This window comes from Eurosta solidaginis, chromosome 5, assembly GCF_040869045.1.
Source record: "Eurosta solidaginis isolate ZX-2024a chromosome 5, ASM4086904v1, whole genome shotgun sequence".
NCBI lineage: Eukaryota > Metazoa > Arthropoda > Insecta > Diptera > Tephritidae > Eurosta > Eurosta solidaginis.
The window spans coordinates 8,196,281-8,213,721 of record NC_090323.1 but is presented as its reverse complement, the minus strand read 5'-3'; the positions used below and the strand labels follow the sequence as shown (position 1 = coordinate 8,213,721).

Genomic DNA, 17,441 nt, shown 5'->3' with positions numbered 1-17,441 from the left:
ATTTCTAAATTTTGTGAGATAGATTTTTCTTGTTCGAAAGAAGGCTTTCTGAGTATTTTAAATACTTTTTATAAGTAAGGTAATTTATATTATTATACATTATTAACTACTTTACACTTTTATAATTAGCCTATAAGATTCTTTTTTAATTGGCTTAAATAAATAAATAAATAAACTCATCACTATACTGACCTGATCTAAAACAATCATTAATAAAATTGCAGATCGGCATAGCTAGATGATTTTTGTATCTTTTGACAAACCTTGTGGAGATACCATCCGGGCGGGGGCCTTAGTTCTATAGGTGGACGCCTTTTCGAGGTATCGCAATAAAGGTGGACCAGGGGTGACTATAGACTTTGTACGATATGGGTATCAAATGAAAGGTGTTAATGAGTATTTTTAAAAGGGAGTGGACCTTCGTTCTATAGGTGTTTGCCTTTTCGAGATATCGCCAAAAAGGTGGACCAGGGGTGACTTTAGAATATGTTTGTACGATATGGGTATCAAATGAAAGGCATTAATGAGAGTTTTAAAAGGGAGTGGTGGTAGTTGTATATGTGAAGGCGTTTTCCAGATATCGACCAAAATTTGGACCAGGGTGACCCCGAACATCATCTGTTGGATAAAAAAAAAAAAAAAATAAATGTAAGGCGCGATAACTTCCGAAGAGATCTAAGGCCGAGCTTCTCTTCCAATTTGCGTCGTGCTCCTCTTGATTTTTCCCTACAAATTGGCCGGACGGGACCTACATGTTTTATGCCGACTCCGAACGGCATCTGCAAGGCAGATGAGTTTTCACTGAGAGCTTTTCATGGCAGAAATACAATCGGAGCGCTTGCCAGACACTGCCGAGGGGCGACCCCGCTTAGAAAAATTTTCTTCTAATTGAAAAATCTTATTTCTAAAATTTTGATGTTGGTTTGCCCGGGAGTTGAACCCAGGGCATACGGTGTGATAGGCGGAGCACGCTACCATCACACCACGGATTTTAAGGGTTTTTTATTTCGCCCTGCAGAACTTTTTCATTTTCTTCTACTTAATATGGTAGGTGTCACAACCATTTTATAAAGTTTTTTCTAAAGTTATATTTCGCGTCAATAAACCAATCCAATTACCATGTTTCATCCCTTTTTTCCTATTTGGTATAGAATTATGGCATTTTTTTCATTTTTCGTAATTTTCGATATCGAAAAAGTGGGCGTGGTCATTGTCGGATTTCGTTCATTTTTCATACCAAGATAAAGTGAGTTCAAGTAAGTACGTGAAATAAGTTCATTAAAGATATGTCGATTTTTGCTCAAGTTATCGTGTTAGCGGCCATGCGGAAGGACAGACGAACGACTGTGTATAAAAACTGGGCGTGGCATCAACCGATTTCGCCCGTTTTCACAGAAAACAGTCAATATCATAAAATCTATGCCCCTACCAAATTTGAAAAGGATTGGTTAATTTTTGCTCGACTTATGGCGTTAAAAGTATCCTAGACAAATTAAATGAAAAAGGGCGGAGCCACGCCCATTTTTAAATTTTCTTTTATTTTTGTATTTTGTTGCACCATATCATTACTGGAGTTGAACGTTGACATAATTTACTTATATACTGTAAAGATATTAAATTTTTTGTTAAAATTTTACTTTAAAAAAATTTTTTTTTAAAAGTGGGCGTGGTCCTTCTCCGATTTTGCTAATTTTTATTAAGCGTACATATAGTAATAGGAGTAACGTCTCTGCCAAATTTCATCATGATATCTTCAACGACTGACAAATTACAGCTTGCAAAAGTTGTAAATTACCTTCTTTTAAAAGTGGGCGGTGCCAAGCCCATTGTCCAAAATTTTACTAATTTTCTATTCTGCGTCATAAATTCAACTCATTTACCAAGTTTCGTCGCTTTATCTGTATTTGGTAATGAATTATCGCACTTTTTCGGTTTTTCGAAATTTTCGATATCGAAAAAGTGGGCGTGGTTATAGTCCGATATCGTTCATTTTAAATAGCGATCTGAGATGAGTGCTCAGGAACCTACATACGAAATTTCATCAAGATACCTCAAAATTTATTGAAGTTATCGTGTTAACGGACGGACGAACGGACGGACATGGCTCAATCAAATTTTTTTTCGATCCTGATTATTTTGATATATGGAACTCTATATCTATCTCGATTCCTTTATATATGTACAACCAACCGTTATCCAATCAAACTTAATATACTCTGTGAGCTCTGCTCAACTGAGTATAAAAATATGGATGTGTACGTATACATAATTTTTAACAACTGCCTTCACTCTGCTCCACTTCGCCAGTTTCAAAAGTTAAACTTTCGTTAAAACGTTAGCTTATGCTTTTTGTTTTCCTTCTTCTGCAGTAAAGAAACTGGGACAAGTACCTCTCTCAACGCTTCGACGTCATTATTTACTCTTATTTCTACAACTCATACTTTCAATTTAATTTTACTATTTTTTCTAAGCCAACCACAATCCAACACATTTGCAGTACTTACATTTCAGCAACGGATACTTTAAATAACCATCTTTTAGGCGCTGCGCCTGACCAAAAGCACAAACAGTACTTTGTAATCAACCACAAGCAGTGCAATGTCGGCGACGGCTTAAGTGTAACAGTAAATGCGATTAAGCAGCTGATTGGCGAGTATATATGCGGTTGCATGAAAAGCACTAAGAAGAACAAAGAGAAAGTTGAACAGCTAAGCCTACGAACACATACAGACACAGATAATGCTATATATAGATTTGAGTGCTTAAAAGCTTGCAAGAATTAACACATTGCGTTACATAGAACTTCATTATCGCCTTGCACATAATCATTTTTCTATTCATTATCACAGCATTCGGCGTTACTGCGCCAGCCCTACCATACCCCCACAGTGTTCGCTCAACAAAGTAAAATCTTATCTTTCATTATGCTTCCGCTTCAACCACCAAGCTCACTTGATTTTCTGCTTACTGGATCTCATCTAACGTTTGCATCTGCTTTTGACATTCAAATTTACTTACATTCATATATGTATATATATATATATATTTATATATATATTTATATATATGCTCTTATTCTTCTTTTATTTTTTATTTGATGAAATCTTAATTTTGCCAACAGCAAGGCAGGAAATTTTTAAGCTCATAAATGAGCTTAGAATTTTCTATGTGAATGCTTTTGGAAATTTATTATCTTGCTGCAGGATACGTCATTTGTTGGCCTGAAAGTGTATTATAAGCTTTTTTTCTTCTGGAATTTCTTTTATTGCTGTTTACTGTCTGCTATCACTTTATGACCAACTGTGAAATTATTTGTTGCTGATTCTAATTTGACGCAACAAAATTTGTTTGCTCATCATTTTTTCGGCTTTTCTTTTCTTTTATTGTGTTTCGTTTCTTTCCTCCCGCACAGTTTTTCTATTTTTATACTCAGTTGAGCAGAGCTCACAGAGTATATTAACTTTGATTGGATAACGGTTGGTTGTACAGGTATAAAGGAATCGAGATAGATATAGACTTCCATATATCAAAATCATTAGTATCGAAAAAAAATTGATTGAGCCATGTCTGTCCGTCCGTCTGTCCGTTAACACGATGACTTAAGTAAATTTTGAGGTATCTTGATGAAATTTGGTATGTAGATTCCTGGGCACTCATCTCAGATCGCTATTTAAAATGAACGATATCGGAATATAACCGCCCACTTTTTCGATATCGAAAATTTCGAAAAACCGAAAAAATGCGATAATTCATTGCCAAAGGCGGTTAAAGCGATGAAACTTGGTAGATGGGTTGACGTTATGACGCAGAAAAGAAAATTAGTCAGATTTTGGACAATGGGCGTGGCACCGCCCACTTTTACAAGAAGGTAATTTAAAACCTTTGCAAGCTGTAATTAGGCAGTCGTTGAAGATATCATGATGAAATTTGGCAGGAACGTTACTACTATTACTATATATGTGCTAAATAAAATTAGCAAAATTGGATGAAGAACACGCCCACTTTTTAAAAAAAATTTTTTTAAATTCAAATTTTAACAAAAAATTTAATATCTTTACTGTATTTAAGTAAATTAAGTCAAAATTCAACTCCAGTAATGATATGATGCAAAAAAATACAAAAATAAAAGAAAATTTCAAAATGGGCATGGATCCGCCCATTTTCATTTAGTTTGTCTAGAATACTTTTAATGCCATAAGTCGAACAAAAATTTACCAATCCTTCTCAAATTTGGTAGGGGCATAGATTCTATGACGGCAACTGTTCTCTGTGAAAATGGGCGAAATCTGTGGAAGCCACGCCCAGTTTTTATACACCGTCCCCCGTCTGTCCTTCCGCTCGGCCGTTAACACAATAGCTTGAGCAAAAACCGATATATCTTTACTAAACTTAGCCCACGTATTTGTCTGAACTCACTTTATGTTGGTATAAAAAATGGCCGAAATCCGACCATAACCACGCCCACTTTATCGATATCGAAAATTACGAAAAATGAAAAAAATGCCATAGTTCTATACCAAATACGAAAAAAGGGATGAAACATTGTAACTGGATTGGTTTATTGACGCAAAATATAACTTTTGAAAAAACTTTGTAAAATGGGTGTGACAGGCGAAATCAACAGCCCTTGGAATCTTGGCAGGAATACTGTTAGTGGTATTGCATATATAAATAAATTAGCAGTAACCGACAGATGATTTTCTGGATCACCTTGTCCACATTTTGGTCGATATCGCGAGAACGCCTTCACATATACATCTAAGGGCCACTCGCTTTTAAAACCCTCATTAATACCTTTAATTTGATATCCATATCGTACAAACACATTCTAGAGTCACCCTGGCCCACCCTAATGGCGATATCTCGAAAAGGCGTCTACCTATAGACCTTATTCCCACTCCCTCTTAAAATGCTCAGTAACACCTTTCGTTTGATACCCATATCGTACAAACATTCTAGAGTCACCCCTGGCCCACCCTAATGGCGATATCTCGAAAAGGCGTCCACCTATAGACCTAGTGACCACTCCCTCTTAAAATGCTCAGTAACACATTTCGTTTGATACCCATACCGTACACACATTCTAGAGTCACCCCTGGCCCACCCTAATGGCGATATCTCGAAAAGGCGTCCACCTATACACCTAATGCCCACTCCCTCTTAAAATGCTCAGTAACACCTTTCGTTTGATAACCATATCGTACAAACATTCTAGAGTCACCCCTGGCCCACCCTAATGGCGATATCTCGAAAAGGCGTCCACCTATAGACCTAATGCCCACTCCCTCTTAAAATGCTCATTTCCACCCTTCATTTGATACCCATATCGTACAAACACATTCTAGAGTCACCCTGGCCCACCCTAATGGCGATATCTCGAAAAGGCGTCCACCTATAGACCTAATGCCCACTCCCTCTTAAAACGTTCAGTAACACCTTTCGTTTGATACCCATATCGTACAAACATTCTAGAGTCACCCTTGGTCCACCTTTATGGCGATATCTCGAAAAGGCGTCCACCTATAGAACTAACGATTACTCCCTTTTAAAATACTCATTACCACCTTTCATTTGATACCCATATCGTACAAACACATTCTAGAGTCACCCCTGGCCCACCCTAATGGCGATATCTCGAAAAGGCGTCCACCTATAGACCTAATGCCCACTCCCTCTTAAAATGCTCAGTAACACCTTTCGTTTGATACCCATATCGTACAAACACATTCTAGTATCACCCCTGGCCCACCCTAATGGCGATATCTCGGAGAGGCGTCTACCTATAGACCTAATGCCCACTCCCTCTTAAAATGCTCAGTAACACCTTTCGTTTGATACCCATATCGTACAAACACATTCTAGAGTCACCCCTGGCCCACCCTAATGACGATATCTTGAAAAGGCGTCCACCTATAGACCTAATGCCCACTCCCTCTTAAAATGCTCAGTAACACCTTTCGTTTGATACCCATATCGTACAAACATTCTAGAGTCTCCCTTGGTCCAGCTTTATGGCAATATCTCGAAAAGGCGTCCACCTATAGAACTAAGGATTACTCCCTTTTAAAATACTCATTACCATCTTTCATTTGATACCCATATCATACAAACACATTCTAGAGTCACCCCTGGCCCACCCTAATGGCGACATTTCGAAAAGGCATCCACCTATAGACGTAATGCCCACTCCCTCTTAAAATGCTCAGTAACACTTTTCGTTTGATACCCATATCGTACAAACATTCTAGAGTCACCCCTGGCCCACCCTAATGGCGATATATCGAAAAGGCGTCCACCTATAGACCTAATGCCCACTCCCTCTTAAAATGCTCAGTAACACCTTTCGTTTGATACCCATATCGTACAAACATTCTAGAGTCACCCTTGGTCCACCTTTATGGCGATATCTCGAAAAGTCGTCCACCTATAGAACTAAGGATTACTCCCTTTTAAAATACTCATTACCATCTTTCATTTGATACCCATATCATACAAACACATTCTAGAGTCACCCCTGGCCCACCCTAATGGCGATATCTCGAAAAGGCGTCCACCTATAGACCTAATGCCCACTCCCTCTTAAAATGCTCAGTAACACCTTTCATTTGATTCCCATATCGTACAAACACATTCTAGGGATACCCCTGGCCACCTTTATGGCGATATCTCGAAACGGCGTCCACCTATGGAACTAAGGATTACTCCTTCTCAAAATACTCATTAACAGCTTTCATTTGATACCCATATCGTACAAACATATTCTAGAGTCACCCCTGGTCCACCTTTATGGCGATTTCTCGAAAAGACGTTCACCTATAGAACTAAAGCCCATTCCCTTTTAAAATACTCATTACCACCTTTCATTTGATACCCATATCGTACAAACACATTCTAGAGTCACCCCTGGTCCACCTTAATGGCGATATCTCGAAAAGGCGTCCACCGATAGACCTAATGCCCACTCCCTCTTAAAATGCTCAGTAACACCTTTCATTTGATTCCCATATCGTACAAACACATTCTAGGGACACCCCTGGTCCACCTTTATGGCGATATCTCGAAACGGCGTCCACCTATGGAACTAAGGATTACTCCTTCTCAAAATACTCATTAACAGCTTTCATTTGATACCCATATCGTACAAACAAATTCTAGAGTCAGCCCTGGTCCACCTTTATGACGATATCCCTAAATGGCGTCCATCCATAGAACTATGGCCTACTCTCTCTTAAAAACTCTTTAATACCTTCCATTTGATACACATGTCATACAACCACATTCCAGGGTTACCCTATGTTCATTTTCTACATGGTGATTTTCCTTATTTTGTCTCCATAGCTCTCAACTGAGTATGTAATGTTCGGTTACAACCGAACTTAGCCTTCCTTACTTGTTATTACTGTTTCCAATTTTTTTTGCTTGCATAACATACTTTCGGTTTCTAAATTCAACGTCTCTTCTCGTTGAATTTCAGCTTCTGCATCATCTCCATTTCTAATGGAGTTTTTTAAAATTCATGAACAAATTAAATTTTTCTCTCTTGCTTCACACGACAAATTCCATGTTATGTGAGCCCAACAACTAAAAATATGCTACGTTTCCTCTTGCATAGCTCGCATATTACGTTAAATGACGCGTCTACGGATTTACGGAACTATCTTCAGTTGTTAACTGAAAATGCTTTGCCCTCAATTTTCCTCGAAATTATTACATTTTTATTTGCCTTTTTCATTGCGCCTTCTTTGAACAATTTAAATTTGTGCACCAGTGGGGCTCATGAAATTTTATTTTATGAGCCAAACTGCTTTTTTTTATTTAAAATTACTCACTAAATTAAATTTTCCATCCTCAACATACAAATACGAAATTCCTAATTTGCTTACCTGCAGTTTTTTTCTTAATCATACAAACAAAATTAAAATAAAATTTCGTCACATAATTTGTGGCACTGGTTCATTTAATTCTTCAGCCTAACTTTTCACTTCACATGCTCAATTAGTTCATGGAAATTTTGTATTGTATTTTGCCTAGCTTGCCGTAATTTTTCCCAGGAGTATGTAAGTACATAGAAATTTAATTGATTCATTAAAAACATTGAAGATTTTTAGGCGCACAATTGCTTGTCATTTGCTGCTCCTAAAATTATAAACGCCATAAGCGCAAATTAGTGAAAGTAAGGTCAGTGGTAACAAATTGCTTGGGAATAATAAATGAGTGCAGCGTAGAAACAAAGGTGTGTAACTTCTTTTTTTAACAAAGCGCCTAAAAATAGGTCAAATAAAAAAGAAAAAAATAATTGAATTGCAAAATCTGACAACGAAATTAATTTGCAGAGTAATTAAATCATTTAGGGATTTCTTTTTTGAATAATTTCTAGTTCACGGGAAATGTAAAGGGAATGAAGAAATTAAAAACGCTTTTTTGAAAAAATTTAGTAAAAAATATATCATGAGGCGCTATTTTTGCCGATGTGATGCATACTTTAAGGGGTACTGCAAAATATTACAACGAAACTGCTTAATTAGAATAATTAAATTTTATTTAATAACCAATACGAGAGGTTGTGTGGTCCCCCAACGGGTTAGGGGATCAGAATATACCCGCAGTAGGTATGCCTGTCGTACGAGGCGACTAAAATACCAGATTCAAAGGGCTGTGTAGCGCAACCCTTCAGGTTGCCAGCGCAATATATAGCTTCTCCAAACCCAATTGTCAACCTCACCTATCCGCGGCGAATCCTGTTTCACTAACAGACGAGGCTCTGACGACCCCAAGCTCCTCATGGAACTTGGAGGTGGAGAGGGAGGGAATGGCCTGAAGGTTTAATGTGGCCACATAAATCGCTCCCGAGATGGTCGGGCCAGCATCTTAATGGTGCTGTGGTACCAGAGCGTGCCGGATCTGAATCCGACAAAGGACCATCACATCGATAACACTCCCCAAAGCCTTCGGGGAGCAACCTTATCGCTACAACAACAACAACAACAGAGGTTGTGTGGCGCAACCTTTGAGAGCTTTTGTCCACGTAATTTACAGCTTAATCAATCCAATTGTCAACCTCATCTTCCCTTAGTGAATTCTGTTTATTTAGCAGCCAAGGATCTGAAGACCCCAATTTCCTCACGGATTTAAACCAGACTCTCTTGGGCGGTTCCCACACCACCTTAACATAGCCACAATTAGTCCGCCACAAGATTTTAGGTGCCGAAAATCGGTGAAAAATCTGAAGACGGTTTCTTTAAGTCCCATCGTAGTTGATAAAGTCACGTGACTCTTCTCTCGTGGTGATATGTTTAAATTAGCTCATCAATAACGGACAAATATCAAGAACGGGGACCCATATTAAAAGATATTCTCGTTCCCTTGGATAGTACTCTGTTCCCTCTGGAAAATACTAGGACAACATAGTATTTTTAAAAGTTACTATTTATTATACCTGAAATTTTCATTGCTGCCCAAGGTTTTTTATGCAGATTATCTACTGCGCTATTGAGCATCGCCATTTACTTCCAGAGTCAATTCGAAAATGGTAATATTTAATAGATTAACATAACGTTGACGGTACCGTATACCATACAACTGTAAAAGTATTTATTCTGACCAACTTGAAACCTTGTGAGCCTGTTAGTCACACGTGCTTAAGTTGTAGTCGCGTCAATATATATCTTGAAAGTCAGGCTACGATTAAGTCAACAATCTCATACAATTCTTTGTCAAGAAGTGTCCTGGAATGCATAGAAGCATTGGAAAAACTTCGCTAAAGCCGGATCATACATCGATACTGGGTTCCTGGTCATAAAGGGAAAAAAGGTTACGAAATAGTTATAATAATAATAAGGTACGTCTTATGTTTGGTCGTCAAACAAATTGTGGCAATACTATTGACACATTCAGTCTATGTGGGGTCTTTGCTGACCACCCAGTTCAACCTAACCTAACCTAGCCTACCATTGCTTCAGAGACGAGTTATGGCTCAGTTATAAGTAGACTCATTTCGATGATAAGCCCTTTGCTTCATCATCAGTAAAGGTCTCTGGCTGATTGATCCATTCGCTTTCCTAACCGCCGAAACCGCTGTATCATCATCGGGTCCACAAAAGTTACTCAAATTCTGTTCTTTGAGTAGTAATTTTTGGAGTGAGTACTACAAGTATGGCATTATTAAAGAACATACTCTACCTTTTATATAGATCCCTTCTAATTAAGTTGTTGACAGGGTTGCCATAGAAATATTTTAGGAAAAATTAGAAACAATCAGGCCTGTTCTGAATTCCGCTTCCGATCAATTTTTTCGGGATCGAAATGGATTGGTGTTTTCAATTTCGATTCCGACCAAAAATTATCGGTTTGAAAAGTATTGCCTCTGAGCAGTCAGTATGAAAATTAATTGGCAGATTATACACAAATGTTGCGATATTTGCTTTCAAATAATTTTTTTTTAATTCTTCATTTTATTTGGAAGAGTTGTATGTATTTTTTTGTTTAAATTTGAGTTAAATTGGCATAATAAATCTTTCTTTAAAAACTTCTATCAAGAAATCTATAGGCAAACAAATCGATGCTGATCGAAATGAAGTCGACCTGTTCTGAATTCCGATCCAGCGCATTTTTACGATTCGCACGCACAGTAGCACGTCTTCTTGCGTCTGCGCATCCAAAAACCATATCTGCAGGCATTTTTTAATTAAAATAAAATTTTATGATACTTAAAACAAAACCCATAAACAAAAACAGCTGATTAAACTGGTTACCGATTCGGAATGAAAACGATTCGAAATCGACTTCGAATCGATTTTTTACAATCGGAATTGAGAACACCAAATAGAAACCGAGTCGAAATCAATGTCGTTTTGCTTTTCATTCCGAGTCGGAATTCAGAACAGGCCTGATATTCCACAAATGATTCTTCCTCGCAGTCATGTAAAAAAAAAAATAAAAAAAATAAAAAAAATTTCAACATCTAATTACCATGAAATAAATACTAACATATACTCAAATAAGCTATTTATACAAAGCAAATAAAACTTAAGCCCCAACTAAAATGCATATAAAGCTTTAAACTTCCATATAAAAGTCAAATTGACAAATAATTTTGAGCGCACAAGTTTTCCCCTATAGACTAAGCTTGCAGTAAACCAACCCAACATTGATACAAACAAATACCTATACATGCAACATGTCCCTTTAGTTTTAGCACAATTTTACTGCACACCGGTTCTACTCTGGTTCGTGCGCATTGCAGGCAAATAGTGGTGCGATAAGCTGCTTATCTTCATTTTGGAAGGCAAAGCCGCAGGACATTGCGCATTACTCTGCCATAGAGCAATAACAAAAGCGTAATCTTTACTATGCCCAAAACAGCAACAAATGCACCACTACCAATCAGCTACTGTGGCAACGCGGTAGTACCTAATAATAAGCATAGCTATGACCGCATTTTATTACAGTTGCGCGTAAACGGAATGACATTTTTAGTCAGCGCGTCTGTAATCCAAACCCTACTGACATCATTAGCAGAGCGCAGAAAAGGACAAGGAAGGATTAGGAAGCTATGTGGCATAGATATTGTGACGCAAATGTGAGTAAACAGCTGATAATAATAAGAGTAAGGCAATGTAAAAATAGCAATAAAATAATAATAGGAAGGGAGATAAAACGGATGAAAACAATTCAAAGGGAGGGACAGCAACGGAGTGGAGGTTAGTGCAGCCTAGCATTGTGGGCAATTGGGTAGGCTGTTGTATTAAAACGGTGGTGAAGTGCTTTGAGTTGCTATTATTGTAATATGTGTTTTAAATAAAATTGAGAGCAGGATTAGTGGTTTGACTAATTTTTTCCTTAATTCAAATTGAAGGAGTAGCTACATATATTGTCTGTTATAAAAACATATAACATGATTTCTCGAGAATTTCAATATAAAACGATTAGTTTTTTTATTTTCTTTAAATGAAGCAATCAATTTCAGGTTTTTACATTAATATTTTATCAATTGCTGATTTGTGCTATAGGTGGGGCGTTATCGAAGAGATAGAGACGAGTTATCGATCTGTTATCAAGTGTTTAAATTAGGCGTCATCCAGTATCACACCCCGTATCAATTCTGATGAAAATGCTCTGGATCATTGGGTGGCTTGAGAGGTCGTGATATTTGTGTGCACATGAGCTGTAATAGGCAGTTGTCGCTTTTGTGATTAATTTAACATTTGCGGCCAAAGGCCAAGCTGCAACATCTATTTTTGAAAAAGTTGGTTTATTAAAAACAGTGTTGCCAAACTAAAGACAAGAAATTAACAAATTACCTTGCTCACTAATTCAACCAGACTTTTATCTGGATTTATATGACCCAAATCGTGGTTGCTGCATTTATATGCAAAATTATTTATCTGGCTCAGGATCTATGCGACGAGATAATGGCTATTTGCTGTCGATAACAAAGATTACAAATGAGTTGACGATTTTTTATTGAAAAATAGTCGATCTAATGTCGAAAACTTGTGAATTATTTAACGAAAAAATGTCAATACAAATATATCGAAAGGTTATCATCTTGTTGTCAAAAGGTTATAGAAAAATTATCGATTAATTATCGAAAAATTATCGAAGTTTGTAAGACTCCACAAGTTCGAATATGTTTTTTTCGTTGTTTTTGATTTTCATCTCAATATTTTTATTAAATTGTTTTATTTTCTCTGATCTTATAATGTCCTTCAATATTAATCGTTTTTTTATAGATTCTATTAAAATATCGACTCGATTAGATTTATCAGTATGGATGAAGTTTACCTTAGCATAACTATGCTTGAAGGGCTTACCTAGCCAGTGCGAAGGGACATTTAATATATCTTGTCCCAGGATATGAACCCAAGACCTACGATATGATAGGAAAGCACATTTCCTATTTCCCGTGAGTCATATTTCACGTGCAGCTACGTGTTTGACATACATATTTAAGTACCTCAATATTCTTTTACTAACTTCGTCCAACTATTCCTTTAATATTTTGCATAACACCTCATTCAAGCTGAAGTGTGAAATGTTGAAACAAACAAGCATTACTTAGAAAAACATGAAATCAACAAGCTTTTATAGCGCAGCCAATCAAAAATTTTTAAATTGAGGTCAGTGAACACTTTCGTGCAATACTGGCATATACCTGCTTGTGTGTTATAGTGCTTTTTCCCCGTCAACCTTCCTTGAGCTCAATAACACTCCGACACCCATTTTCTAGATGTGAGTGTATTTTTATGTAAATTGCCTTACTGCATGTCTCGCCTTATTGTAGTTGACTTTTATAAATGTTCATACAAAGTTATCGCTCTATCTTTTTCTTTCTCCTTTACTCTCTTATATTATGCGGAAATTTATTTATAATTACTAACATTACGGTAAAATAGCTGCAATCAAGTAGAGAAAAACATTACCTTACGTTGGGGTGAAAATGCGTAATACTTGTACTGGTGCATGCATTTCCTATTTAGTGGCATTGCCTACTTTAAGGCGTTTAAGCGCAAAACTGAGTTGAACAGCCTATAATGTTTACTAGAATTGTTATTATTTATTAATTGCTTTGGTTAAGTTGATCTGTTTGTGTTGCTTGTGGATCTTAAGCTTCGGTTTAAACAGTTAAAAAGCCTTGCATACTTTAAGGCTGACCGAATATTATTTCTATATTTTTGTGATCGTATCCAAACCTAATTGCCCTGTGTGGCAGCATGATCGTACATCGCTAGCACAATTAATTCATTTTTCGAGTCTAGAATTAAACGATTTTTAAAAAAATATTTTCCGACTAAAGTAAGTGTCTTCACCAGATAATAATTAAAGCACCTATTACAATGTTTAGAAGAATCTAAAGGAGAAAGTTTCTCCAAATCGAATATAATGGAAAACCAAATTTTTTTTTAAATTTCGTGTTTCAATAACTCCCAAAATCAGAAAAAAATTCCTTGGCTAGATAATATGAAATATATGATATTAGTATTACTCTGAATGATTCGTCGCGGCTACCGAATTTCGAAAGAACTTCGCAATCACTTCAGGATTTTATAGAAATTTTAGGAATTCGGTAAGTAAGTTCGAAAGCCAAATTTACCAAAATTGTTTTTTTTTTTTTTTTTTTTTGAAAATTCTACTCAAACAATTTGTTTTGGAAAGTTTTTCCTAGATGTCTAAAGGAGATTGTTAGATATTATTCTAAAGTCGGATTTGCCAATCGTGTATCCTTGATTAGATACTTTCTGATCTGAAGTAGGCATGTTCGAATTTAACTGTTACTAAAGGATATAAAAAGCAAATAATAAAATTTAACTTTATTTTTTGGGCAAAAAACTAAAACTGTAAATATAACTGTTTTTTTTTTTTTTTTGTTTTTTTTTTTGTTTTTTGGGTTAAAAAAATTAATTTAAAATAATGTTTTTTGAAAAAGTTTAAAGAATATAAACGATTCATGTTTAGCATGGAAAAGACCATCTCATAGGCAGAGTTTCCAAAGGCGGCAAACTTTAAAATGCTGCCCCTGTATATAAATACACACATAAATGTATATAAGTGTAAATATAAAGCGAGTTTTTCTTTTCTTTACTCTTAGCCATGCCAATGTGTTATCGTGTCCATTAAAAGCGCGCAACGGCATAATTATTAAGCAATTAAGATGCCGTTTACATACTATTGATGTGAACACAATTGCACTAACTCACACATGCATACAATATTTAGCCAATAGCACATACATATAAACACTGTATTCATGCATAAGCTAAAGTTAGCCTTTTGAGTATTTAACTAGCGCTACTGCTTACTTACATAAAAGCCATAGTCTTTTGTTCGCCTTGGCGCCATCTTGCAAAACTATTTTGAATTTTTAACTAAACTTTACCGCCTCACTAGCATGTTAACTTTTTTAATTTATTCGTTTTATACTTACTACAATTCTTCGTTACGTCCAGACGTACTTACTTTACGTCATTCCTTTATTGTTGACGCTCGCTTGTGCAATTTTAGTTTGCTTTTACTTTTAAATTAACAACCACAATTTTCTTGTTCTGTCTACTGATGTTCCTCGCACTCTCCAGCACTGAGCTTCCTTTAAGCTGTGTTGGTAGTCGCATCTGAATTGCGTTGCATTTTTTATTTGTTATTTTTTTCATTTTTTTGCCTCAAATTATTTTATTTCTGTTCTTACAATTCACAAACTTATTAAGCCACCACCATCTTTGCTTTAGTATATCCAACTTCATTTTCATTTAATTTCAATTTTCTTACTTTTATCTTCTTTTTTCTTTTTCATTGCATACTTACAGGCTATCTCCTTGAAGGAGTTACGCCATCAGCACCACCGGATGTTCCACCAAGAAATCCAACAATGAGTCGCATGAATAATGGCCGTTTAGTCTCTGGTAACCCAAATGATTTGGGCGTTGATTTTGAGCCATCGTGTTTGGTGCGCACCCCATCGGGCAACGTCTACATTCCAAGTGGAAATTTAAGTAAGTACCAACACACCTACAAGTAGAATACGTTAGACAAAAAAAGGCGACGTATGCGCCCGAAAGTATGCAACAATTGTTGACGTCGCACATATTCGATTACTCTCCTATATATGTATATAGTTTTTATTCAGCAATGTTCATTGCTTGAACTATTTAAGTGCTTGTGTGTGTCTGTAGCAACGAAGTTGATGAAACTAGTGCTTAATTAAAAGTGTTAATTAAATATTTAATTGAATGTGAAACTTAAGGTATTGAATGCAAAAAAGCTTGGCACGAACATGCAGTTGAAAGCGCTGAAAAGGCTAGCTCAGCACAGCAGCAAAATTGTGATAAAGAGAAAGAGAAGATAAGATTAGGTCATAGCCACAGGGAATTGCAATTTGATAGTTTGTATCAAAGTTGTACAAATTAAAAAGTGTTGTAGAAAAAGTTGAAAATGTGTGTAGGGAAAAGTAAAAAGATAGAAACCAAGGTAAAAGCGAAAATTATAAAAACCAATTCGAAGTTATGAAATGAAAAAATTCAAAAGCTCTCAAGGCTGTTATATATTCTACAAAATATAAAAAATACTGATGGACGATCTTATATAAAACACAGAACTAAAAAAGCTCAACTCAAAAAAGTTTAAAAATAGATAATAATTACTTCAAGCAATTTTTATTTCGGAAAAAGTCAATAGCGGTTAACGATCACGCATCAAAAAGGATTAAATTTATGATAAGATAATCAATTATTCTTACATTTCCTTTAAGTTGCCTCTCTTGCGAGTGTAACTTCCATTAAAAACTATTCAGCGCAACTCAGCCAAGCTGAATATGACTCAAAAGATCGCAATATGAACTTTGGTTATAAAAAAGTTGGTCTGCTAAAGGTTCAGAACTTTCTATTCAGCGCAATTCAGCTCGATTTGGATTAGCCATCCCGTCTCTAATTAAATTCTAACTTCAGTGAAATGGTTTTTATACAAATAGAGGCACTTTAGTCAACCAAAAAGGTTACCTCTAGGCATATATATATGCTATATTTCTTCTCAGCGTAATTCAGCACACTTTAAATGTATAGAATGCTTCAAAGCAAATTTCACTCTACTTAGTAAAGCTTAAACAAACTTTCGATTCAGCGCAATTTTTAACCCAAAAGTCAAAGTATTTCCTTAAACCGCTTTCTTTAAATGTAATAGATCGACGTCAAGTATAACTGCTTGAATAATGTTTAAATGTTTTCAGTACCATTTTCTGTCAAATGTTTCCATTCAACATAGCTTACTAAACTCAGTTGAAATCTTTAAATTTGATCTACGTGCAATTTTTTTGGGTAGGGCGTCAAATTGCTTTCATTTTTCCATAGAAAGGATTGCTTTTAAATTAAATCCGTTTAAAATAAGGGTATTTAGCACAATTTTTCAATGGCTACTTGCATTCAGCGAGCATTTTACAGCTTTAGGTAATTAAATTTTAGCTTTTAGCTGTCCTAAGTTGATTTAAGTCAATAAAGCTAGCTACTTGAAACTCTTTTCAATTGTTTTAAGTACAAATTTGGCAAATGATAAAATATAGCACTATTCAGCACATCTCAGATGAATTGAGCGCACATTTTTTAACATCAAAAAGTGCTTATCATAATGAAATCACGCTGCAAAAAAAAACTAAATTCAGCTGCATTCACAGCAGTTACATAAGCAAAAAATCTAGCTTTATCTCCTAGCTGCATAATGGAAATTCAAGCTAAGCAATTATCAAAACATTTTTTTTATTTTCCTTTGAGTTCGACTGCAAGTTGTTTATTTTGCGCACATTCAGCATTTACTCTTTTAAGGAAAATAAAGTAAAACCTGCTCAAAAAAAAAAAAATGTTCACTCGAAAACAATCAGAGAACCTAACTAATCATGCAAATCAGACGATGATATTGATTTTCTCTCACAAAGTAACGCACATACATAATGTAAACTAGTT

General features: G+C 35.9%; 1 protein-coding gene across 9 annotated transcripts in view; it reads left to right on the top strand.

Moving 5' to 3' along the window:
- Ten-m (teneurin transmembrane protein Ten-m) overlaps nucleotides 1-17,441 on the top strand; it is a 671,948-nt gene that overhangs the window by 457,094 nt on the left and 197,413 nt on the right. For all 9 annotated transcript variants that reach the window (XM_067757094.1, XM_067757093.1, XM_067757088.1 and 6 more), the window contains exon 3: nucleotides 15,300-15,485. In XM_067757094.1, the coding sequence (XP_067613195.1) occupies nucleotides 15,300-15,485 (186 nt within the window). The remainder of the gene's footprint in view (nucleotides 1-15,299; nucleotides 15,486-17,441) is intronic.